The sequence below is a fragment of the Gallinula chloropus genome (assembly GCF_964237585.1).
Source record: "Gallinula chloropus genome assembly, chromosome: 3".
Taxonomy (NCBI): domain Eukaryota; kingdom Metazoa; phylum Chordata; class Aves; order Gruiformes; family Rallidae; genus Gallinula; species Gallinula chloropus.
Window position 1 is genome coordinate 31,736,028 of NC_140087.1, and position 25,634 is coordinate 31,761,661.

The 25,634-nt window shown below is 49.0% G+C and overlaps 1 protein-coding gene across 1 annotated transcript; it reads left to right on the forward strand.

Moving 5' to 3' along the window:
• Positions 1-1,385: 1,385 nt before the first annotated feature.
• LRP11 (LDL receptor related protein 11) lies at positions 1,386-23,521 on the forward strand (the record flags this gene model as incomplete). Its single annotated transcript, XM_084261936.1, has 7 exons — positions 1,386-1,911; positions 8,960-9,123; positions 12,658-12,799; positions 15,596-15,721; positions 16,461-16,673; positions 22,429-22,530; positions 22,807-23,521. The coding sequence occupies 7 exons, from the start codon at positions 1,386-1,388 to the stop codon at positions 22,959-22,961; spliced, it is 1,428 nt and encodes a 475-aa protein (XP_084118062.1). The 3' UTR covers positions 22,962-23,521.
• Positions 23,522-25,634: the final 2,113 nt, after the last annotated feature.

A 25,634-nucleotide genomic window follows, 5' to 3' on the forward strand; every position in this document is an offset into this window, starting at 1 on the left:
AATGAAGATTATGTCATCTTACTCCCTAGCTGATTCATCTTCCTTTAAGTCACCTACCAGTTTCAACTAAACATTACAGGAAATGGATTGAAAGACTAAAAAAAATAGAATTTCTAGAAATTTGGGGAGCCTGCAGAGCACACAGCCTGAGAAAAGCAACCTTCAAAAGCTGCATTGCCGACAGGATAACCTGCTTCCAAGAATCAATGAGCTACAGTCCTGTCATCTGGGGGAAGAGGAGGAGGAGGAAAACAAGTCATAACCCAAATCACAACTGCACATGTGTTTCCTGCGCAGCTAAGGACCCACATTGGCAGAACATTAAATCAGATTTGTCTTAGAGGCAACTCTGAGTTATGCCAGGAACACGGCCTAAACCCACGCAAAAAAGATGGAGGATATCCAAAATACCTGCCCTAACAATGATTTCTTTTTTGCTGCTTTTCTAGTACTTCAGGAAATGTACGAGCCTGTGCCTCAAGATGCTTGCAAGAGGGAAACGTGCCAGCAAGGAAACATGGAGTTACCACTTGACCTGGCATTGCTAGAGGAAAAGACACACGCACCACCCCTGTGTATGCAGCACGGAGCCCATCCCCATCTCCACATACCCGCTGGCCTGCCCGCATTCCTTACTGCTGGCGGCCAGCTCTTGCTGTGCCATTTGAGTGCTGCAGGGCTCCGTTCATCCAACACAAGACAGGAAATAAAAGGCAGCTGGTTTGAGGGCTGCTGGTTTCCAGGGAGGCCTTACTGCTGTCACCTCCCATCACAGAACCAGCGAGGCCCTAATTACGACAAAAGTTACAACAGGTGCAAGTCTGATGACCCCTAATTTGCAGCATTTGCCGAGAACCCGCTTAACCTTCACCGCAGCCCCTGGCACAAGCAGCCCCTCCCCACCGCCCGGGGCAGGTAGGGTCTCACCTGGGCATCTTTTGCTGCAGCCTCAAGTCAGTCACCGCTCTGCTAGTTATGACTGGGCTGGCTACACCCGGGATGGACCCGCCACGACGCCTCTTATGGGCCTTGCTCCCTCTCCTTGTGCCCACACACCCACCAGCGCGGTCCCGCTGACCCCCGAGTCCCGCTAGGTGACACCTCCGTGTAGCGAGCCCCTTCCAAACACCCGCAACTGACAAACCACGCGTCCGCCAAGGACACAAGGCGGGGCGCTTCGGAGAAACCCGCTTCGTCACCGCAGCGGGGCCGGGCGGGGCGGGGCGGCCCGGGGCGGGGAGGGGCGGCCCCGCCCGGCGGAGCTGTCCGCGGCGGCGGGTGCTGAGCGCCGCCGCGCCGCCTCGTGCCGCCGGCGCCTCCCCGCGCCGCGCTCGCGGGAGCCGGCGGGGGGAGCCGCTCCCGGCTGCGCGCCGCCGCCTGGGGCCATGGCGGCGCTGGTGCTGGTGCTGCTGGCGGCGCTGGGCGGCCGGGCCGTGCTGCCGGGCGGGCGGTGCGCGGCGCCGCTGACCGACCTGCGCTCGCAGATCTCGGGCGTGGAGTCGTTGCTGGAGGAGTTTCGCCGGCAGCTGCAGCAGGAGGAGCCGGGACCACCGGCAGCGGCGGCGGGCGGCGGGGAGCGGTGCGGCGGCAGCAGCAGCTTTTCCGCCAGGCCCGACTCCATCATCCGCACTAAGGACTCCATCGCGGCCGGCGCCACCTTCTTGCAGGCCCCCGCCGCCGTGGCGGGCTGGCGGCAGTGCCTGGACGCCTGCTGCGCCGAGCCGCGCTGCACGCTGGCCGTGGTGCAGGGGCCCGGCCGGCCGCGGGGGGCGGCGGCGGAGCTGGGCTGCTACCTCTTCAACTGTACGCACCGCGGCCGCTCCGTCTGCCGCTTCGCCCCGCACCGCGGCTACAGCACCTACAGCCGACGGCCCGACGGCCTCGCCCCGCCGCCACCCGCCGCGCCGCCAGGTAAATGCCCCCGCGGGCGCTGGGGCGCGGGGCCCGGCTCAAGATGGCTTCGCGCGGGGAGGGAGGCGCCGGCCGGGGTCGCGCCGGGCCCGGGGAGCGGCGGCCCCACGGCGGGAGGGAAATGGCGGCAGCCGGCTTGGGGGCGGGCAGGGCCGCCTGCCGGGCCCCCTTGCCGCGGCGCCGCCGCCGCCATTTGCTGCCCCGCGCCCTGGGGCCGCTGGCGAGGAGGGGGAACCGGCCGTGCGGTTTCCCCGGTACCGGGCGCTCGGGTCGGGAGGAACCGCCCGCGGGGAGCGAGGACGAGGAGCGCTCCCCGCCCGGGCCGGGGGACACAGCTCCGCCATACCCGAGGGTGCGGGGGCTTTGCGGGGTGTGCGAGCTTGGGGAAGCCCGTCCCTCGCACCGCTGCCCTGCAGGAACCTCGTGCGGGACCGTGGTGGGCGGGCGGTGCTGGGAGCGGCGGTGGGTCGGCCAGGCCGGTCCCGGCTGCGCGGATCGGGTTCCCTTGGGGAGCGGCGGGTGCTGGCTGCGCCAGAATCTGGTGCTGCCGTTTGAGAGCAGGCACGTACCCGTCCAGAGAGCAGCGTGGAGCCCCCATGTAACCACCTCTGGGATGCATCAAAAGCAGCGGTTTAATCAGCCCTGAAGCATATTTAAGAACAACATAATCCAGAGCAAGAGCCCGTTTCCTGGCATCTGGTCCGGAGAAGTTACTCGCAGACCCCCAGTTGCATCTTAATTCATTTTGTCTTAATTTCATTACTTTCTGTTGACAGTACTATCCTAAATGGCATCTCCTTCAGTGATATATCTCAACTTAAGTTAATTAGTCGCTGTGTGCCACGTGAAGAAAGACCATCAGTGGTGTGAATGAAAGCAGTGTGTCCGGGCAGCACCTGCTTCCTTGGCAGGGGACACCTCAGGCTTGATCCTCCATCCAGTCCTGCTTGTTTTGTGAGAATGCAGACAGGCATTCCCTAAAGAGGACAGGGACTCAGATTTTAGAGGAGGTACAATGCCTAAATATGTTTTTTGCAAAGTAAACTGGGGGGCTATAGGGAGGAACTCACGGCATTAAAGGTGATCTTAAGATGTCAGATAAAAGCAAAGTATCATTTTGACATTTGCAGTGGGGGAAGTATTTGATCCACAGTACTATGTATGTAGCAACTTTGGGTTCATTATGTTTTATAACCCTATATGCACTTGGGAGATAGAAGGCTTAAGACTAGGTTTTGCATCAAAGTCACACAGAATTAGGCTTCTTTGAAAACCTTTGAAAATATCTTCAAATGTCCATCACTTTGAACTGCCTTAGGTCCATTAAAACCTGAGCCTAATGTAGAATGCAGTTATGGCACATTATAAATAATACTATTGTTCAAATGATACACTAGCTATTAGAAATCTTGAATTTCTTGGATTCAGGAATTCTTGAATGCCTTGCCTTTTTGGCAGCTTTCATGCCTGTCAGCACCAGGCTTGCAAGGCAATTTCAATTTCTAATCTGCAAATTGCTCAGTGTCCTGTTGGGTTTATTTAAAAGTCTGTCTTGTGGGTGGTGGTGGTATAGGAAACAGGGGATTATGACTTCTTAATGCAATTACACTGGAGCTCAAGGAGACTCACAGAGGAAAATGAACTTTTATTCAAATATCTGTCAGGCGTGACATAGACCAGGAGAGAGAAAATTAAGATTGAATTATTTTGCTGTCTGATGTTATGTTACCACTGCAGTCTTGCATTGCATTGAAAAATTAATCTGGGCAATCTCTTTTCTCTTATGTCACCCCATTATTGAATTTAGGAAATTTCATAGAACGACAGACTGGTTTGGGTTGGAAGGGACCTCAGAGATCACCTAGTTCCAAGCCCCTGCCAAAGCCCCATCCAGCCTGCCATGACCACTGCCAGGTAGGGGCAGCCACAGCTTCTTTGGGCAGCCTGTGCCAGGGCCTCAGCACCCTCACAGGGAAGAATTTCTTCCTAACAACTAGTCTAAATCTCCCCTCCTTCAGCTTAAGGCCATTCTCCCTTCTGTCACTCCATGCCCTTGTAAACAGTCCCTCTCCAGCTTTCCTGTTAGGCCCCCTTTGGGTACTGGAAGGCTGCAGTAAGGTCTACCTGGAGCCTTCTCTTCTTTAGGCTGAACAAGCCCAACTCTCTCAGCCTGTCTTCACAGGAGAGGTGCTCCAGCCCTCTGATCATCTTTGTGATCCTCCTCTGGACTTGCTGTCACGGGTCCATGCCTGTCTTGTACTGGAGACCTCAGAGCTGGTGGGGTCTCTGTCCTTAATGAAGCCATATTAACTGTCACCAGTCACCTCTTTATCTTCCATGTGCCTTAGCATGGTTTCCAAGAGAATCTGCCAGGCACAGAGGTGAGACTGGCCCAGAGCTCTCCAGGTCTTCCTTTCTTCCCATTTTAAAAATGGGGTTTATGTTTTCCCTTTCCCAGTCAGTGGGAACTTCACTGGACTGTCACGACTCCTCAAATGGGATGGATTGCGGCTTAGCAACTTTGTCAGTTCCCTCAGGACCTGCAGATGCATCTCATCAGGTCCCATGGACCTGGTACCTGCAGGTTGCTTGGATGGTCTCAAACCTGATCTCATACAGAGGGTGGTTCTTCACTCTCCCGATCCCTGCCTTTGCTGTGTGAGGCTTGGGCGGTGTGGATAGAGCACTTGCCAAGGGAGACTGAGGAAAAAAGTCATTGAGTACCTCAGCCTTCTCCATACCCTGGGTAACCAGGACTCCTGTTCCTGCTGGAGATGTTCTACACTTTCTCTAGTCTTCCTTTTGTCACCTATAGAAGCTTCTCTTGTTGCCCTTGATATCCCTGGCCCGATTTAATTCTATCAGGGCTATAGCATTGCTAACCCGATTCTTGGCAGCTCAATTTCTCTGCATTCCTGCCTGTCCTGTAACCATTTGTTGACTTGCCAGATTTGACTGGCCCCTTTCACCCCTTTGACCAGGAGGATTGATGAAAAGTCCACCTGCACTCCAGAGCCCCTTAATGCCACTCCCAGGGCTTTGCAGTCCTCAGTGCTCCTCAGACTGCTCCTGGCTGTGTCACTGGAGCACACATGAAGCACCAGCAGTGGATAATAGTGGGCTTGGTAGCCTCTCGGTGACACCTCTGATTTGAGCCCCTGGTAGGCAGCACACCTCTCTAGAGAGTGTGTCAGGTCAGCACACGGGTGCCTCTGTACCTCTCAGAAGAGGGTTGCCTACCACGATCTCCTGTCACCGTTTCTTAGTGGCACTGGTTGTTACACAGGGGGCAAACACGGGTGCCTTGGTCAGCTCCAGTGTCTCTCCTGATGTGGCAGGTCTTTCGTCTTCAGTCTGCAGAGCACTGGAGCAGCTCTGCAAGGGCGCAGACTCTTCCTCCTGCTGTTCCTTGCCTGTCACAAGCTTCCATTCCTCTGCAGCATTGTCCCTGCCTCTCTTCCCTTTGTGCCGTTGTGGAGAGGTTTTGGGTGTTTGGCCATGGGTCTACTGCAGACTGTGCTTGGAACCAGCTGTGTTATTCCTTCGCAGCCTCCCTGGTGTTACTCAGCCTTCTCACTGCCTCCTGCAGTTCAGCCACCTGCTGCAGGAGGTCTTCCTCCTGGGCATACCTTCTGTAAGCAGGAAAATTCAGAAAAGAGCTTTTCATTTCAAGATCTTCTTTCACAAGGGGATCACATTTTACCTGTTCTGGTTTTGGTTTGGGGCTTTTTGCAGAGTACTGTTTTTCTGAATCTTCTGCTGTTTTCTTTTTGATAATCCCAGACCAACATTTATCCATAATGTGGCGTCAATGGAATTCCAAAATATTTCTGAGCATTAGTATACAATGATCCCTAGGGTCCTGTGGTTTCATTTATGCTAAGAATCTTCAGTGAGGCAAAGCCAATTGCTTATTTAATTCTGTGAGCAATTAATGACAGAATCACAGAATTGCAGGGGTTGGAAGGGACCTCCAGAGATCGAGTCCAACCCCCCTGCCAAAGCAGCTCCCTAGGACAGGTCACACAGGTAGGTGTCCAGATGGGTCTTGAATATCTCCAGAGGAGACTCCACAATCCCCTTGGGCAGCCTGTCCCAGGGCTCTGTCACCCTCACTGTGAAGAAGTTCTTCCCCATGTTGGTGCGGAACTTCCTGTGCTCTAATTTGTGGCCATTGCCCCTTGTCCTGTCCCCACAGACAGCTGAAGAGAGTCTGACTATTTCCCTTTCTCTCCCACACTTCATATATTTATAAGCATTAACCAGATATGTTTTCAGTATGACAGGTATGTCTTGTTATGATCAAGTGTATCTCTGTACTTCCAGAACAGTCAGTGGTGGGATGAACTCTTGAGACTGAACATTCCAGTGTAAATCCAAGTCCTTCACCTCACACCCAGTTAGAGCTGATTGGCTGTGGATGAACTTTGCTACTTCTGGGCAACTTGTATGTTGCTAACAGTGAAACCCCATATGCTGATACTGAAAGAAGAGTTAATTGTTGCTATCTTTGTTAGGCAAATTTTTAATATTTTTTTATGTAGAAAGAAAGAGGCTTGAGTGCATCACCAGGACTGCCTGACTTTCCTTCTGTGCTGCTCACTCGTGGTGAGCAGTGGCAGGATTCAACATGAAGGTAAACTGACACCAGAGTGCTCAGGAATGGGCAGGGAAGTAACCTTTTATAACAGAGCCTTCATTCAGACAGCTACCTGGCAGCTTCATTATTGACAGGCCAAGTCTGTGTAAAGGATGGAGGAAGCAGAATAAATCAAGCCTGTCATGTTTTCCCCCCCTTAGGAAAAAATGTTGCATATAAGGTTGCAGCCCCTTTTCTAGGAAGCAGCCAGCTCCAGCATCTCAGAGTGTTGACCTGTATTTCATATTGCTTATTTACCTTCAATCTAATAATTAATTAGAAATAGAAGTTGGAAGATGCTTTCTGAGCTTGATTTTTCTGCTAACCTGTGGCTTACAGTCTTTTACTCCTTTGGGTAGTGGTTGTAAGGGGCTCCTGAGTATGCCTTCCTGCTTTTTTATGCTGACTTCTTGGAAGCAGGTATTCCCCAGATCTGGAGTCTTTTGCTCCCCAAGGATAATGTATGCCATTGCTTAAAACTTTGCTGTGGAGAAAGACTCTTTAGCTCAGTAAGGTGTCTTTCCCATGCCAGATGTTGCTCTCAGGCCAGGTTTTTTCCTAGAGCAGAAGATGAGCTGATGGCCACTGATTTACCTTTCTGAAGGTGTTCTGGTGGCTTACAAGCAAAGGCATGGTGCCTCCATCCTTTGGGACCAGAGACCTGCGTGTGGTCCCTCAATCACCTTTAGCAAAGAGCTGGCATGAATTGCTGTGACCTGCCCCAACGTGAAGTGGTCCTGCCATTGCAGCTCACGCTGATGGAGTGTAAAGTTAGTCTGGGAAGAGAACATCCTTATTGCTTAGGCCCCAGGGAAAGTGGGGTTTGTCTCTGCCCCTGAAGGGTGTTGATCTGGTCATTTAAGCCAGACTGGTGATGTGGAACCACGTTCCAAGGTAGAAGTGGAAGAACGGGCTGTGCTGTTTCACACACAGGTTTTGACAGTGATCAGTAAAGTAAATAATCATGCAAGGACTCTGTTACATACCAAATAAGAGTCTCCCTGGCACCCTTGTGGTGGTGTTTATTAACAAGGAGTATTTATTTTTGCACCCAAGTGTTGCATTTTAAACATAGCTGGTCTTGAGAACTGAGTGTATACAAATCAGGCAAAACTCCCCGTGCCAGCTGGATGAGCAAGAGCCATTTCATACTTTCTATTATTAGTCCATTTTCAGTTATTTGTACGATTTCCTAGCTCAAGGCATTTGCCTTGAAATGCTCTATGCCTTACTTAGCGAGAGAAATGTGAAAGGAAAAGTTTGCTGCTTAGTCAGTGGTAACAAAATTGACCCACTGCCCCAATGAGCTTCATGCCTTTGAGCAAGTTCTTGAAACCAGAGAGGAGCACGTGCATGAGAGAGTCCCCACACTGATGGGAAGCACCATTTCTTTCCTTTGGTAGCTTGGCCCCCAGTGAGTGAGGTTACAGCCCTGTGTTCACTAGACACTTCTCTGAGCATCCTTTACAGGATGTCCTTGGCAGAGGTCAAAGAGCAGAAAGCACCCTGGCACTTCAGCGAGCTGGGCATCTCAGAAGGAATGAAGCCTGGGCAGGGAATTATGGAAAGATACAGTCTTGTGGCTAAAGCAGTCAAGTGCTGGCTTTTGGAACTAGATTTTTATTCCTCTCTCTTCCCTGCTCTGCCTGAAGACTGGAAAGCAAATGGCTTAAGCCACTTCTCACAGGTCACATCATTTAACATACCATGGGGTTTGTTAGTCTAGCCTGAAAAACTTGTGGCCTGATTGACAGAAGTACTTAGTACTCACAATTTTAATCGATGAGAATTGTACTTTGGATGTAGCAAAACGTTAAAAATGCTAAATAGTCTGAAAATCAAGCTTTGAATGCTTTCAGTTAGGCATTTGCAATTGGCAGTCATTTCTGATCATTTTTAATCATTGTGTTACTGTGTGCTGCTTCACCAGGATGCCAGCTTATGCTAGCTAAGCCTTTCACTCCTGTAATGATGCATTATGGAAAGAGACTAAAGGCATATTGTTATGCAGGGCGCTAAAAAGGTGCGTGGTAGCTGCCATCTGAATAGGTACCTCATTCCTATTTAAATCAATTTTCCTGAGTTCAGATTAAAAAAAAACCCCACACTGGTGCTAACAGTCCTGGTGTATTAGTGAAATGTCTAGGTACATAGAGAGGTTTTCTATGCAAAGTGCTTCTAATGCAGCAGTTATTTCCTGAAGACTTCACTGGATACGGAACAGGGAACTGAAATTCAAGTAGGTGCTGCCGCGCTTAGCAGAATGTGAGTTAATGAAGATGCCCTGTCTTTCAGGAAGCTGCACAGTGCTGAATCAATCCCTTAATCAAAAACAACCCCCCTATGTTTTATATACATAATCATTCAGCTTCCCCTGGTGAATAACCAAGCTTCTCTTTTTTCCTTAAGAAGAAGAGTACGACGAGCCTCCTCGGTGCAAGGCGGGACACGATGTTGTGCTGCAGTCACCAGTCGACTGGGTGCTTTTGGATGGCCGGGAAAGTTCAGATGACCATGGCATTGTGCAGTACGAGTGGGTGTTGCTGCAAGGTGACTCATCAGTTGAAATGAAGGTACATGTGCCATCTCCCCCATCTCCAGTTGCTTGCATGCTGTTGTGTTTTAAATGTAGAGCTGAAAACATTAAATGTATTCAGACGGATATGGCTACCACGCACCAAAATGAGGATGACTATACAATTTGAGCATTTATTTCATAGAAATATAGAGCAGCTCAGGTTGGAAAGGACTTCAAAAGATCATCTGGTGGCAACCTTTCATGCTACAAGGGGCTTAGATGAGATTATCTTACTTGTCTAATCACATCTTGAAAACCTCCACTGATGGGGACTGTACCGTGTCCCCAGGGAGTTTGTTCTAGTGATTATTTCTGGTGGTTTAAACAGTTCATCTCTGTCCAGGATGGCATGAGACAGCCAGTGGCAAAAAAGTAGATGCCAATACACTATTTCAGCTCTGCTCTCTTTTTTGCCAATGTTTGCACTCACTGCACTTTGGTTTTGGCTTCTGGGATCCAGGTTAGAAGCACCTTAGTAATTCAGTCAAAAAACAGGAAGATATTTTCACCAACAGTCTTTGTTGATGCTTATGGAGAAGCTGCAAAGAACTGTGACATCGACCTTATGTCTTGAGATACTGTGCTATTGCATCTGTACGATTTCTACCTACCTGTGCAATTTGCTTTCAACTTAATCATCAGAGGAGGGATTCTTCATCCTACCCTTCTTTGTGAATGCTCTAGGAGAAGCAGAAAAGGAAAGGAAAAATGTCTCAAACCCATAGAGTCTGCTCACAGTCTGTTCACAGCCCTTAATATTCAGTGCTCAGCAGGGACTCCACCTAGAGCAGGAGGGGCACATTAAAAGGGAGATCATGGGGACGGTAGACCTTGCTGTTGCTGAGATGCTGCCAGTGAATAAGAAGGGTTCAAGCAGCACAGGATCAGCACTGGGAGCAGTGCCAAAGCAGGTTCCCTAGGACAGGTTGCACAGGTAGGCATCCAGATGGGTCTTGAATCTGTCCAGAGGGTCAGAATGACCCTTGAATGGGTCCAGAGGAGGAGACTCCACAACCCTGCTGGGCAGCCTGTCCCAGGGCTCTGTCACCCTCACTGTGAAAAAGTTTTTCAATACATTGATGTGGAACTTCCTGTGCTCCAACTTGCAGCCATTGCCCCTTGTCCTGTCTCCACAGACCACTGAAAAGGGGCTGGCCATTTCCACCTGTGTCCCACACTTGAGAGATTTATAAACAGTAATCAGATACCCTCTCAGTCTTCCTTTCTCAAGGCTGAGCAGCCCCAATTCATTCAGCCTTTCCACATAGGGGAGATGCTTCAGGCCCTTAATCATCTTCATAGCCCTTCTCTGGACTCTCTCCAGGAGATTCCTGTCTCTTTTATACCAGGGAACCCAGAACTGGACACAATACTCCACGTGTGGCCTGGCCAGGGCAGAGTAGAGGGGGAGAATCACCTCCTTGGACCTGCTGGCCACACTCCTCTTGATGCACCCCAAGATCCCACTGGCTCTCGTAGCCACCAGGGCACACTGCTGGCTCATGGCCAAGCTGTCGTCCACCACGACCCCCAGGTCCTTCTCCACTTTTTCACAGTGTTTTCAGATGGGCAGTGTTTTCTTCCATGGGAATGAACCCTGATGGTTGTCCATGGTAATTAATTTTTAGAGTTGAATTAATAACTGCAATTATTTGTACAGACTTCAGTTGCTGTCTTTAGTGCTGCTTTTAGTTGCTATCCTGAAGTGACTGGATTTTGTGCCATCTATTCTTAGAAAACAGTATATAAATCCCTAGCTACCGGGAAGAATGGGACTGTGTTTAAATAAGATAAAAGGCAGCTGTTGTATTGCACTTAGGTACCAAAGGATAAATAGAAGGCACAAGAGGGGGAGGGACTGCTATATAGAGATCTTATCATACTGTGGAAGAAGCCAGCAGAAAGGGCTTTTCTTTTCTATTGTGAGTATTTTTTCTATTGGGTCTTAGATAATTTGCTTCTCAGGTTGCTACCCACACGCTGTAGCTGCTCAGCTTGGTGACACTTGGGGGCAATTCTTGGGGTTTTCTTTTAATTGCTCATTATCTCAAAATTTTCTGTCTAGCTTGAGCCAGAGTTTGTAAGAAAGCAGGCACAGTCTGGCATTCATCAGGGCAGGATGGGGATAAGCAGGGAGGTTGCTGGGAGGAGGGGCAGGGTGTTCAGAAAGAAGTCAGTGGTGGTTCGCTCTGCAGTGAGAAGAGAGTTGGACTCACAGCTCTTGAGCATTAAATACCATCTTTTCTCTCCCAGCAGTCACAGGAAACAACAAGAGCTGGTTTTTAGAGCACCTTTATTACTGTAAGAGAATAAAGAATAAAATTTGAAGGCATCATATACTCCATCAGGAGGTAATCAACAGGTTAGATAACTGAGTGCATTCACGTAAACAGAAAAAGAAATTTCAATTAGGAAATTGACTTAGCAGATGAGAAAAAAATGATTTATCAGTCCCCCCACTATAAAGCTAGGTCAAGGACTCTATTCTCATGTTTACTGAAAATTCCTGTTCTCTTTTAGGCATGGAAACCAACTTTAAATAAGCAAAACCAAAGTTTTCATTGAATGTTGGTTTTAATATTAAGTAGTCACAGAGGCTTTTAATGTACCTTTCGCTTACTTATAAAGATAGCCCTGTGCCCTTCATTTCTAAAAATGCACTAATGTCCAAAAAACCCTGCAGCACCTTATTTATAGTTACCTGGGTATGAGGTACTGAGTTCTCGGACTGCTGGAGTTTTGTGTGGCTGGTCATTGTCACGAGGTTCAAAACAGCTCAGTGTTTGACACAAATACCTTACTCACTTTATACAAACTTATTTCTAAATGACTGTTGCAATGGCAATGCCAGTTTGGCACCTGTTTTGTTCTTTTACTGTTTTTTCCACGATCTACTCCAATTTAAATTGTTCGTATATATATCACATGACTTGCCTAAACCTATCGTTTAGGTCACTCACTATAGGTGAACATATTTCAGGTTCAGAGGAAGGCATGGAAACTCAGTGTGGGGCATGGAAAAGTTCAGGCTGGCCATTTGTAAAGGTTGTGAGTGACAGCATCACATGTCATACTGGACAAAGTTGGGCAGTCTTATTAGGGAAGCAATGCTACCAATCACCTTATCATAAATCAAATAGAAAAACATAGTAAATACAGGCCAACTAGAGAGAGAGCAAAATATTCTAATATTTTACTGTCTGCCCTCTAAAATTACGTTTCTAGCTACTGAAAAACTGGGTTAAATTTCTGTTTATTCCCCAGTGCTGTGACCCACAGCTCCAGGTAATTGGGTGAACCACAAAAACCAGTATGTAAATTTAGTGTATTTGTTTTTACAAATGGATGCAAAAACACCACTAAGATCAGAAAGTTACATGTTGATATGCTCGAATGGCCTTGCTAGACTTAAAGGAAGCATTTAATCTGTGTGAAAAACATCATATGGGAATGAGCCCCCTATTCTTAGAAGTTTATGGACAGACCCTTTATACCAACATTTTTTTTTCCACTGCATTTCTTTAATCAGGTACCACAACCAGGAACACTGAAACTGTCTCACATCCAGGAGGGCGGGTATGTTTTCCAGCTGACTGTGACAGACACCGCGGGTCAGCGGAGCTCTGACAACGTCTCCGTGACTGTTCTTCCCATGGTTCATTCTGCAGTAGGTGAGTGTTGTGGTTGAACCCCAGCCAGCAACCGAGCCCCACGCAGCCACTTGCTCACTCCCCCCAGGGCAGGATGGGGAGAGAATTGAAAAGGTACAAGTGAGAAAACTCATGGGCTGAGATAAAGACAGCTTAATAGGTAAAGTAAAAGCTGGCCATGCAAGCAAAGCAAGACAAGGGATGGATTCCCCACTGCCCGCAGGCAGGCAGGTGTTCAGCCATCCCCAGGAAAGCAGGGATCCGTCACACCTAACAGTGACTTGGGAAGACAAATGCCATCACTGCAAACATCCTTGCCCTTCCTTCTTCCCCCACCTTTACATTCTGAGCATGACATCATATGGTATGGGATATCCCTCTGGTCAGTTGGGGTCAGCTGTCCCAGCTGTGTTCCCTCCCAACTCCTTGTGCACCCTCACTGGTGGGGTGGGGTGAGAAGCAGCAAAGGCCCTTATTTTGCCCTTATTCATTACATAATGACATGAGTTTCAGCTTTAAATGGCTGTTTCACATTGAGGAAGCAAGCAAGCGTCCCTTGTTTGTTAGCACAGTGGTATTCTGGAGCATTTAAGTGTTCATCCCTGTATAGCTGACCGTTCATCCCTGTATAGCTGACCGTTCATCCCTGTATAGCTGACAAGCACGCAGGGCTTGTATCGGGACACTGTAACAGTCCGCTGCATGGTCAGGCAGCGTGTGTGGCATGACAGGCCTTGTGCTATAGGGGAGAGCCCATTGCAAGCAGTTCAGTGTGAGGCACAGACTGATGCTAACATTGGCCTGCCTGTGTAGTCTAAAAGATGGGATGGTTTCTTGTTTTCATGCATTTAAGTTTTTCTGTGTGATGATCTTATTGAAGCCTTATGCTACTGGGGGAACTGGAACTGGAATCAAGCCATCATTTTTAAACTCTGAGCTGAAGAAGTAGGTAAAGGCATAAAAGGCAGAATGCGAGTTAGATTTCAGTGGCTGACAGTGCTGTGATCTTTAAAGTAATAACTTCTAATTGTGTTGTTATTAGCAAGTTGCTAATATAGATCTGCTGCTTTGGCACAAAGTAGAGGTTAAGTATGTCCTCAGTGTGTTAAGCTAAACAGGTGAAAACTTTGCTCTGTGCCACTGCAGCGCCTCCACATGACAGGGTAGCCCCAGTGGCAACGAATGGCTGCTACAAAAAACCAGTTACAAGTCTGTTTAATAACGCCTGCATTCCAGTAATGGATGAGGGAGTTGTATTCATGAATGTTTAATTCAGCTAAAGCAGCCAGAGGTTTGCTGGTTTATTTATTTGCTACTGAGGGTTTCTGCAGTATCTTTTGGCTGGAGCAGGTTGAGGATTTGCTGCCTTTTTTCTTCTAGTTCCCCAGGCGCTTTTGCCATTCAGGTGCTGCTGCTGAAGTGAAACCACTCCATGGTGCCTCATGCGTGCGAGACCGGTGTCGTTATTAGTGCTGACGTCTCGGGGATGCATGTTCTGAGGATGACTTCAGGGGGTTTAAACAGGCACCTGTGTTCCTGCTGTAGCTTCCTGAGCATTGCTCAGTGTTTTGGTGCATAGCAGGGTAACAGCCGAAGGCTGCGACTCACTCATGTAAAGCGATCTGCTGTTACAACATTAACCAAATGCTGAATGGGATAGTGCTTTACAAAGCCATTAATGACTAAGGTGTTGGGAAGATGAAAGCATGGATAGAAACACTTAAGAATTACAAGGTCAGAATGGGTTTCAGGAAAGCTTTGACAATGCAAAACAGAATGTCCAGGGACACTCACCATTTTCAGGAGAATCTAAATATTAAAGCAGGCAGCAGTCACTTGTTTCTGATGAAGGTCACTTGTAACACCTAGTGCTCAGTCCTGTTCTGGCATGTGCTGTACAGGAGTCAGTGGATTGGTGATGTAAATAAATAATGAGCATTCTTTTAGGATTTTAATTAGGTTACAGAAAACATGCCATAAAAGATCCCATTTAGTCCACATGTGTGCATGCAAAATAACACACTGACAGAAATAGAGACACAGAATGTGTGAAGTTGGAAGGGACCTTTAGAGGTCATCTACTCTGACCTCCCTGCAATAAGCAGGGACATCTTCACTGGATCAATTTGCTCAGAGCCCTCACATCAACCCAGACCTCTGGGCAACCGGTTCCCATGCTCTACCACCCTCATATCAAAGAACTTTTTCCTAATATCCAACCTAAATCTCCCCTTTTCTAGTTTAAAACCATTACCCCTCGTCCTAGTGCTACATGCCCTCGTAAACCAGTTCATCCCCAGCTTCCTTATAGGCACCTTTCAGATACTGAAAGGCTGCTATAAGGTCCCCCCATAGCCGTCTCTTCTGCAGGATGAACAACCCAAACTCTCTCAGCCAGAATGAGTTTGTAGTAGGAACTCTGTGTTGGAAAGATGCAGTTACAGCCATAGAGATTTCATTTATTTATTTTCAGGACTGTTCCAGGTCTTTTAAGCCTGGGAAGATGTCCTTTCAGCCTGGGCTGGCAGAGCACTGTAGGGGTGCTGCACAAGGTGTAACAACCTCCAGATTGAGTATTCCTGTAATGAAGAGATTGCCAGTGTAGTGGTGAGGGTGCCAGCAGCAGCTGTTAGCTATGCCAGCATCTGTGTCAATATAGCACCATATAGCTGAGCCTGGCCTATCTTCAACTTCTGGCCTTGTTCGTGGTCCTTGGTGTGGTTTTTGCTTTTCCTATGGTGTGGCAGACCTTAGTCACTGACTCAGTATCTACTGCTGGGGCTCTCTCTTGGTAACACGGGAATGGTCTCTCCACAGCCTGCGTGGGCGTGTGCTCTCGCTACCAGTTCATCTGCGATGACGGCTGCTGCATCGACATCACCTTTGCTTGCGACGGCGTGAGGCAGTGCCCTGATGGGTCAGATGAAACTTTCTGTCAGAACTGTGAGTAGACTGGGAAAGCAGCCGCAGCCTGAATGCCCAGAGGGGAACGATGCCCCCTGCTGCAGCCTCTCTCCCTGTGAGCAAGCAGCTTGTTCTCCCCATAGAGCCTTTAACTGGAAGTAGTGCGTGGCCGGGTTTAATGTCTGCGTACAGCAGGTGCTCAGCAATTAACCCCCTTTTCTTCCAAGCCTATCAAAACTCTCAAAGGTCCCCAAATGACAGATTTTGTCCCAAGCGTTCCCAACATTTAAAAGATGGGTTCTTTACTTGCATGATGATTGTGGAAATAAGGACCCTGGGGCCTGATCTGAGAGGGTGTCTCAGAGTTGTGCTTCCAAGTGCATTTCTGTGCCTTGAAAGGACCTGGAACACTGGCAATGTGAGCACGCAGGAGAACCAGTTGGTTTAGTGTTGCTCTGTTTGCTTTCCTTAGTCACCTTCAGCATGCTCAGCCAAGTGAGCGACAATCATCAGAGGGTGAATTGGCACTATGGGTAACCACTCTGTCATCCATATTCCAGTTGCTGGATTTCAGTGGTGAACTCTGGCTTAACAGCTGACACCGGGGCAGTTGGTGACTCACCCTGTAGCCATAGGAACTCGCATTTCATCCTCTCTCTGAGCCTGAGGATGCTGTTTATCCTGCCTCAAGGCCCGTAGCGAAGGGGCTTCCATCAGAACACTCCTGCCCCCCTCCAGTTCTGCACAAAACCGCTCACTTCAGTTTCTGTTAACGCAGTCAGCCCAGGTCGGAAGACGGTGACACACGCAGCTCTTGGCACCACCCAGCAAAGGACCGTAGGACTGACAGAAAACACAGATGAGAACAACTCTGCAGAAAACACCCTGAAAGCCACTGCCAGGAATCAGCTGCTTCTCTCAGCAGATGCAGACACGTCTAACCACTCGCTTTCTCAGGGACCAAAGAAACAAATCAGTGGATTTGTGCCAGGTAAGAACTGACATGAATCGGCTCCAATAAATCGTTCTCTTTAAAGAAGGAAAATGTCTTGCACCTTAAACTTATTCAAATTGTCTTCTAGTGCCTGGCCAAGAGTAAAAATTTGCAGATGTAAAAAGTACAAAAGAAGCTTGTAATAATTAACTTACAAGTAAGTATTGCTTTATAATTGTCCAGTCTGGTTCTTAGCAGGTGCAGAAAGAAAGTTAAGATGTAGGAATGCTAGGAAAAGAACAGTCTTAAGGAGCAAAACCTACAGTGAGCTAAGTAGGAATTCTGCCACAAGCTCAGCTGTGTAAGCTCATGTATAAGGCCCTTTAAATCTGTAGGGGAATATCTTCAGGAGACCATAACAAAGCACTGTTCAACGTGGGTGAGAGTAATTGTTTTTCTCCTGGTGCCGATTACGTCATTCGGGGTTTTTGTTTCCCCAAAGTAATATCATGATTGTTACGGGCTCTTTTTTCTGAAGTGTGTCTCCAGGGCAGGAGAAATCTTTCATCACTGCAGAGAAGGCTCGGTCCTTGGTAACAAGCAACCCCAGGTCCCCAGTAGTATTCTCCATGGTGGCTGCAAGCCTGTGGTGATGTTGCAGGCAGAGTCACCAACCCTTACCTTGGAAAAGCACTGGAAGGTGGAATTGTTGTGTCTTTAAGGTTCCTACTGGTGAATTAAAATGATCTGAAATTGAAAATGCATGAAAGGAAAACTGTGCACAGAGCCTAGAAGGAATATGAGACCTCCCACTTGTATTTCTTCAAGGTTTAGACTAATTATTTCTCCCCAGGACACGGCTACTTATAGACAGCTTTATTTTCCTGTTACAAGAGCGCGGTGCTCAGCGCCCTCTTCTGCTGACCGTTGGGAAGGGCACTTCCCTGATGGCACTTCAGTTTTCTTCAGATGCTTGTACTTCATCTGTACAGGGAGTGAAAACAACATCTTCAAGAATTTGACTGCCTTAGTGCATGCATAGGAACTGATAGCGAAATCCTCTCTCAAACGTGTCCCCCTTCTCTGGCAGCGTGGATAACCTCAGTTCCCCTTATTGGAGTGACCTTAAATTCTGAAGCCTGGCCCAAACCCTTCTCGCTCACATAGCCCCAAGTGCCACCTGATACAGGGCAACCCAAACTAAACACTGAGTTGCTCCAGGGCGTTCCAGGCTCCAGTGGAAAGTCTAAGTAGGTCTCAAAAACCATTTGGCTCACGAATCCAGAAGTAAAAGCAGAATCGAGGTCACCAACTTTGGCAGCCTGTAATCAGGGGTTATAATTGGAAGTGCCTGTAGATGCCTGTTGCTTTTGCACAGTCAAAACCTGTTGCACAGTGACTTCCTGGCACTGGGTTTGCACTCAGGGCAGCCCTCTGCACCACAGCAGGCAATGAAAGAAAAAACCCAACAAACCCTCTAAAACTGAAAAGATGTGATGGGGCTTCAGTGATTAGTGTAGTACCAGAAGCTGCTGTAATCTTCATTTTAAACAGGCAAGACCTCCAGGTGACCGTGTCTTGGGTTTAATACCATGCTTCTGACAAGGCTCAGTCAGATGTAATTCCTGTCCACTGCTACATAAGGCTTTCCTTGTAGGGCAGAGGGACTGGTCCTTACTGACCCAGGAGCACAACACTCTGAGCCAAGCAAAAGGAGCAAACAGCTCAGCAAGTTTTTTTAATGGCTTATGGATCAGCTCCAAAGAGAGTGCCCAGAGTGGGACATGGAAAGGTGCTAGGTACCTGGTGAAGGGCAACTGCCAAAATCCGCTCTGAGTTGCTGTCTTCTCATGCAGGTGCTTGAACTCCATAGGAGTCCCATGATGTACATTAATCACAGAATTGTAGGGGATGGAAGGGGCCTCAAGAGATCATTGAGTCCAACCCTTCAATTCCCAGAGAGGTTCAAGTCCTGCACCACAGTCTTTATTGAGTTGAGGAGACAGGCAACTAACCTATTTCCAAAAAAATCCACCCAGATCCATTAATTAGGTCTCTCTGCATCGCTGTCATCTCAAGGGGGTTACAGACCAAATCTACTAATTACCGCACTGACACAGAAGCACTGGAGCAGCTCCATGAAACCCACCTGGAAGAGTTTTCAGCAGGGCAATAATTGCTAAATGCACTTTTGAGGAGAGGTGAGCAGCACTGAGCAGAAATCATACCAACCACCCCAACAGCTCAGGAATTCCACTGGCTGAAGTCCTCTTCTGGGACAGGCTGCCTTCTGAGGCAGTGCCGGACCCGTGCCTCTGAGTCACGCTGCAAAGGTCTTTGTTGGAACAAGGCAATAGTGTTGCTTCTGGGCCTGGAGTTGCCTTTCCAAGTATCTGGGCTGGTGATACACTTTATACATAAATTTCAAAAATAAGCTTTACAGATTTTAATGTCATCATGGTGGAAAGGTGTCTGCTTGGGATACGTATTAAGGGATATATATGGCTTTACAGCAGCAGCACAGGTTCCAGCTTTTCGCTCAGGAGCTCTCCATTCAAGGCTACTTTTGTCTTACTTCTTAGCTCATATTTGAAGATCATCATGGAAATAGAGCCCAGGAAGGAAAGCGTGATGCTCTCAGGTCCAGTGACTGCAGGGCAGAGAAGAGAAGGTGTTGATATGAAGGGTAATTTACCTACCAGAGAGAGCACGTGGCACATGCTAAGGGGCCTGCTGGACACCATGCTGGATAGTTTGAATGCTTGATAGCATTTTAAAGTAATTGTTGACAATGGGTGCATCTTATTCTGCACTCCTGCCTTTCTGGGGGATCCCTCTACAGCAGGGTCACTCCAGGGGAACACCAAGTCCAATTTAGAGATAACCCCCTCAGGCACACAGGGCATTGAGTTTTCTGCCAGACTCATGGTTTACCTTTGCCCAAGCTGGAAAGCCAAGCATTTTCTTCCATAGTTGGGAGCGGATGCAGGCAGAGCCATTTAATGTCAATAGAGGAGTCCTTTCCCTTTGCAGACATATCTCTATGGTGAAGTAACCCAGACTGTTTCTCCTCCAAAGGCCAGCATGGCATTTCTGCATGGCTGCCTCCAAAGTGCCCTGGTGCCCTTTTCTAGGGAAACTCTAGAGCCCAGCAGCACATTCTGACACTCCTGCACTTGGAAATGAATGTAGCAAAAACATAGTTGGAGACAACTCTCTGGAGCGAGCAGTGGGCTGGTTTTTAAGCTGCAATAAACATGGTCATGCAGAAGGGTTGAATTCACAAGAGACCTGAAGGTTTGCGCTCCCCAGCGTAGCCAGCTCCAGGGTATAAATCACCATTAGCAGCTTTGCATTCCCCTGGCATGAGGTCCCTGCCTCTCCCCAGGCTGTCTGTGCCAGCTGCTGTGCAGCACTCTTCAGGGCTGGGATTACAGCATTTGACCCAGTGCCCAAGCCTTAGTCATGTTTCTGCTGCAAAGGCATCAGCCATAACCCAGATCTCTAACTCAGAGTAACTGGGAAGGGCTGTGAATTGCCATTTCCTAGGCTTGGGCTGGAAAACTAAGAGAAAGTGAAAACAAAATGAAACCCATGTAACATAGGTGGTGTCAGAATCCTAAACCTGCATGGGGAAACCTCTCTTGGATTTCTAGCTGGTAACAGGTAAGGCGTTGAGCAGTATTGGTTCTGCTAGCCACCCCCTCCCCCTCCCCCCCAGTCCTGTAAGAACAGACACCAGTCTTCTTAACAAAATCCTACAAACCTGAGTAAAAAAAAATAATCTACCCTTCCAATTTTATTTTTGTGCTAAACTTCTCTCCGTATATATTTGCCACACGTCTTGACAAGTAACTGACTTCAGTATTCCCTTCCCTCAAATGGCAGGGAAACAAAGTTCTGAACCAGGCATTCAGGTCTAGCCTCGTCATACAGGCTGGAGCAGCTCTAAGAAGAGTCGATCTCTTTTGGGTATTTCCAAAATACAAATATTCATCTAATTTCATTTAGGGAGGACAGCAGCAGAAAACAACAGCTGGTTTGGTCTCAACTGCATTCTAGTTCTTCTTGAATCACAGAATCATTTAGGCTGGAAAGACCTTTAAGATCATCAAGTCTAACTGTTAACCTAGCAATGCCAAGTCCAACCACTAAACCATGTCCCTAAGTACCCCATCCAAATGTCTTAAATACCTCCAGGGATGGTGACTCAGCTGCTTCCCTGGGCAGCCTGGTTCTGTGCTTGACAACCCTTTTGCTGAGGTAAGTTTTTCATCATACCCAGTCTGAACTTCCCCTGGCACAATATGAGGGCATTTCCTCATGCTCATTACTTAGGAGAAGAGACCAACACCCACCTGGCTACAGCCTCCTTTCAGGTAGTTGTAGAGAGCAATAAGCTCTCCCCTGACCTTCCTCTTCTCCAGGCTAAACAATCCCAGTTCTCTCAGACACTCCTCATAAGACCTGTGTGCCAGACCCTTCCCCAGCATCATTGCCCTTCTCTGCACCCATTGCAGCACCTTCATGTCCTTGTAGTGAGATGCCCAAAACCAAACAGCACTTGAGCTGCAGCCTCACTGGGGTGAGTACAGGGGAACAATCCCTTCCCTGGTCCTGCTGGCCACAAGCCAGGATGCCATTGGCCTTCTTGGCCACCTAAGCACACTGCTGGGCGGTGTTCCGCTGGCTGTTGACCAACACCCCCAGGTCCTTCTCTCTGCTGGGCAGCTCTCCAGCTGGGCATCTTACCAGCCACTCTGCCCCAAGCTTGTAGTGCTGCTGGGAGCTGTTGTGACCCTAGTGCAGGACCTGACACTTGCCCTTGTTGAACCTCATACAGTTGACCTTGGCCGATCAATCCAGCCTGCCCAGATCCCTCTGCAGAGCCTTCCCACCCCCGAGCAGATCAGCACTCCCACACAACTTGGTGTCCTCTGCAGACTTACTGCGGGTGCACCCCATCCCCCGACCAGATACAGATGAGAACTTGCCCAGCGCTGAGCCCCGAGGGACACCACATGTGACCAGCCACCACTCGGGTTTAACTCTGTTCCCCACAACTCTGTGGGCACGGCCATGTCTTTTGCACCACTCTGGTACCTAAAGCCAGCAGAGTTTACACATAGGATTTCCTTAGCTCTTGGGGTGGGACTTCAGCAGGCGGGTGGAAGGAGTTACCTTTGCTCCTGTGAAGCCAAACAGCAGCCACCAGCACTCCCATGAGGAGCACTTCCTGGGAGCAGTGTGTTGTGTCTTCTGCTCTGCCTTCTGTACTACACAAAGCTCAAGTGACTCTGACTTGCCCTCTTTGAAATGTCACATCTTGCACGGACATGAGTTCTGTGTCTGTATGTATCAGGAGAACAGGGGAAAATGAAGGGAAGCTGTGTAGCCAGTCTATGTGCTTCCCACTTCCCAGGTTCCGAGGGTGGAGATCAACGTAACGTGGCACAACCTTATTTTCACCTGTCCGTAACTGCCTGGGTAATGTCCTGGCTCAGGGTGGCCCATACCCCATGGTGGAAGTTTGTGAAAGAGAGTTTTCTGTCCCATCTTTTTTCCAGTGGAAAAATGAACCCGCTTGGGTTTGGTTGGGATGCGTTATGGCTTGTGACACAAAACTCAATTTACATTTTAGCTTTAGTTTCACATTATTTCAGAGTCAGGTTATGCAGTGGGAGTCAGAGCTTCTTCAACTGTTTGGGGTTTTTCCCCTAAAGTTCTGTGCTTTCACATATTTCATTCTAGTGTCCCGTGGATAAGACCTCCTCAGTCACTGAACTGCAGCATTCTCTTTTATCTTCTGCAGAAAACAGTTCCTCAGGGAAAAGAACAGACGATAAAAATGGAAATGGCATATCTGTGCCAAAGAGAAACCCATTTGGAGGTGGTCGTCCAGTCCCAGAAACAGGTAAGATGGACCAAGGTAAATTCATTTTGAATTGTGTTAGGTTTTCGTCTGGGTGCCACAGATCAGGTACTACAGTCAAGCTCTGAATCACGTACTTCCATATTCCCAGCTGTTCTAACTTGCATCATCCCATAGTTCAGCTTCACCACATTAGCTGCTCCAACCATTAGCACCGAAGTTTTAGCTTAGCTTTATTTTTAATGAAAAATTTCAGGTTTTCTCTACTGTTTTCTCACTGTACGTTATAAATTGTCATTTCTCTTAACCTTGTTGTAGGTGCTGTGCTACCCTTAGCCTTAGGCTTGGCCATCACTGCTTTACTGCTGCTTATGGTTGCTTGCAGACTGCGGTTAGTAAGACAGAAGCTTAAAAAAGCTCGACCCATTACATCTGAAGAGTCTGATTACCTCATCAATGGGATGTATCTCTAAACATTTGATTTAGATCAGTTGTTTTCTCCCCTTTCTCCTGTGTCCGTGAACCTCTGCCTCTATAAAAGGACCAAAACCTTTAGTTAAGTCTCAAGTGTAGAAGAAGCCGATGAGATGAGGAACACGTTCTTCCCCTTCGGTGGTAAAACAGCAGGCAGATGCCTCTGCTCAGAAAATAAGAGGCGTCTGGGCTCCAGAGAGCAGCTCCAGTCGGCTTTGTGCAGAAGGCTCTGCAAGGTGGGGACACTCCAAACTGGATGCAGGGTGCCCTTGCCCTCCCCACAGCATTCGGGATCCCCCGCAGTAGCAGGGCACCGGAGCAGCCGAGGCCCAGCGGCGCTGGCCACACTGGCCGAGGCCTCAAGGGGAGCCTGTGCCACCCTGCCCCTCGCAGTGCCGCCACCGCCGCGCTCACGCTGGGGACCGGGACGCTCCAGCCCAGGGTGTTACTTCACCATCCAGCAGAGACCCATTTGTGCAGTTTCCACCTGATGCACCAGGAGTGTTTGCATTAACGGATTTGGCAGTCGCTTCCTAAGCACCAGCTCTTGTCGTGAAGTTTGGGATTTAGGGAACGCGGCATCTTTTCTTGGAAGTTGCAGTTCAAACCCCTGTGCAGCCAACAGAGCCTCATGCTTACTGAATGCTAACATGAAAACAAATACAAGTCCTCAGCAGATGAGTTTGGACTTACCAGCGCTCAGCGGCGGCCAAGGGCAATCCCCAGGGCTGTGTCTCTCCTGGATGGAGCTCGGGGCTTGTTCAGCCCTTCCCACCCCTGGCTCGACACCCTGCGCGGCATGCGAGCGCCCCATGCGGTGGCTTTTACCCGAGACGCCGGAGCGTAGGATTCCTGCCAGTTATCCCATAGCTCCCTGCAAAGCTTGAAAGCTTCGGCGACCTGCCCTCACCCCTGCAAAATTCTCACAGAATTAGATCAAGTAATTGGTATGTGTGAGTGAACTTCAGATGTGTTAACAGTAAAATGTGTACAGTACCTGTTATATATACGTATATATATACACACTGTGCTGTCTATCTTGTTTGACTGTCCCAGGATGTCACCCATCACAGGTCCCAATCCAAACAGAGGCACAGGAGGCATGCATCTTTTTGTATGTCGTCTTTTGTACTTTGGTAACTCCAAGTCAGCGAGAACATTGCCATGGTATACGAATAGTTCTTCGAGTTGCTCAGTCTCTCTTTATGTAAAATAGCTCTAATAAACCTATTTTATTCTTATGTTTCTTGCACTGTCTTTATTTTCAGCCACCAGCTGAATTTTGTGCTGCGAGACCAGAGCATGAGAGCAGATGAGTACATTTGTCCCCTCTGTAAAACAGCCTTAAAAAAAGCCTGGAACGTGTATGGCGGGGAAGTTGTTGAGATGGTTTGATGTAGAAAGGCCTAGGAGAACAGGGCATCTGGCCCCCACAGCCTGCCTGTCTCCAAAGCAGTACTCAGGCCGAGCAGGACAGAGGTTGCTGTGCTGACCACCCCGGGAATCTGTTTGCCAGTGCTCCCTGCTGAGAGCCCGCCTGCCACGTTAGGCAAAGCCTGGCTGGTTGTACTTCAGCAGGTCCAGGAGACCTTCTGCTGATGCCACCTTTTTCTAACTTGGGAGCACAGCCTCCTCCATCCCAGGCATGGGAAATAGTGCAAAGCCTGAAAGAGCCTCCTAGGAAAGACGCTGTGCCCATCTGGTTGGGGTATTACTTTCCATCACTTACATTTGTTTGGGGTTTTAACTAAGTCTCTAATTCTCCCTCAGCATCTTGCTACAGCAGCAAGAGAAGCAGTCCCGTCTCACTGCGCCCGTAGCGCCCCTGTCACCAAAGCCCATTACTCCGCCACACAGCCAGCAGCAGAACGAAGGGGTTGTCTTGGCTCTCTGGGCAGGACACCACACAGAGGCCGAGCCGCCATTGCGGCCGCGTTGCAGGACGCTGCTCAGCTTTCCAACTGCCTTATCCCGCGCTGGGGCTGCGCTGCTGCGAGAGCAGCAGCCCCAAGTGTAGCACAGGGGTCTGGCTTTGGCTATGTTACAGCTCTGTGGTCTTCCCAGAACTCTTCTTTCTAGGAGGGGCGATGGTGACAGCTGGGGCTGCGCAGCCGCTGGCCCAAGCCCATTACTCCATAGCTGCACTCGCAGTTTGCACGGTGCTGGGATGCCTGGACATCACCACCTAGATGAGGAGCAAGACAAAGGTCACAAAGTAACAGATTGGCTGGGCAGCTCCTGCAACCAACACACACTGGTCTCAACAGCACGTGTTTTCATTTAATAGCTCTCATACTATTTGACTTGGAGGGACACCGAACTACTGAGCATGCCAGAGCACTAGCAGAAGCAGCTGTGGGAAGACCCCTTGCAATGTGCTGTGGGTGCTGCCCCTTCTCTTCTCCCCAGGCTGCTCCCAGCCACTGCCTCCTGCTGATGCTGCTTCTGTAGCCCCTTCCCAGCTGCTCCCAAGGTTTGGGCTCACTCAGGTGCTCTCTCTCCAACAGCAAAGGAGCGCTCAGGGTGGCCGCTGCTTCTACCCCTTCTGCGTGGCCGCTTTGCTCACCGCCTTCATGGCTTCTCCCACCGGCTTCAGGAGCTGGGGAGTTTTACACTGCAGCAGCGCGAGTCAGACAGCGGTAACTGTCACACAGCCTGCGGGGGGTTCTGTC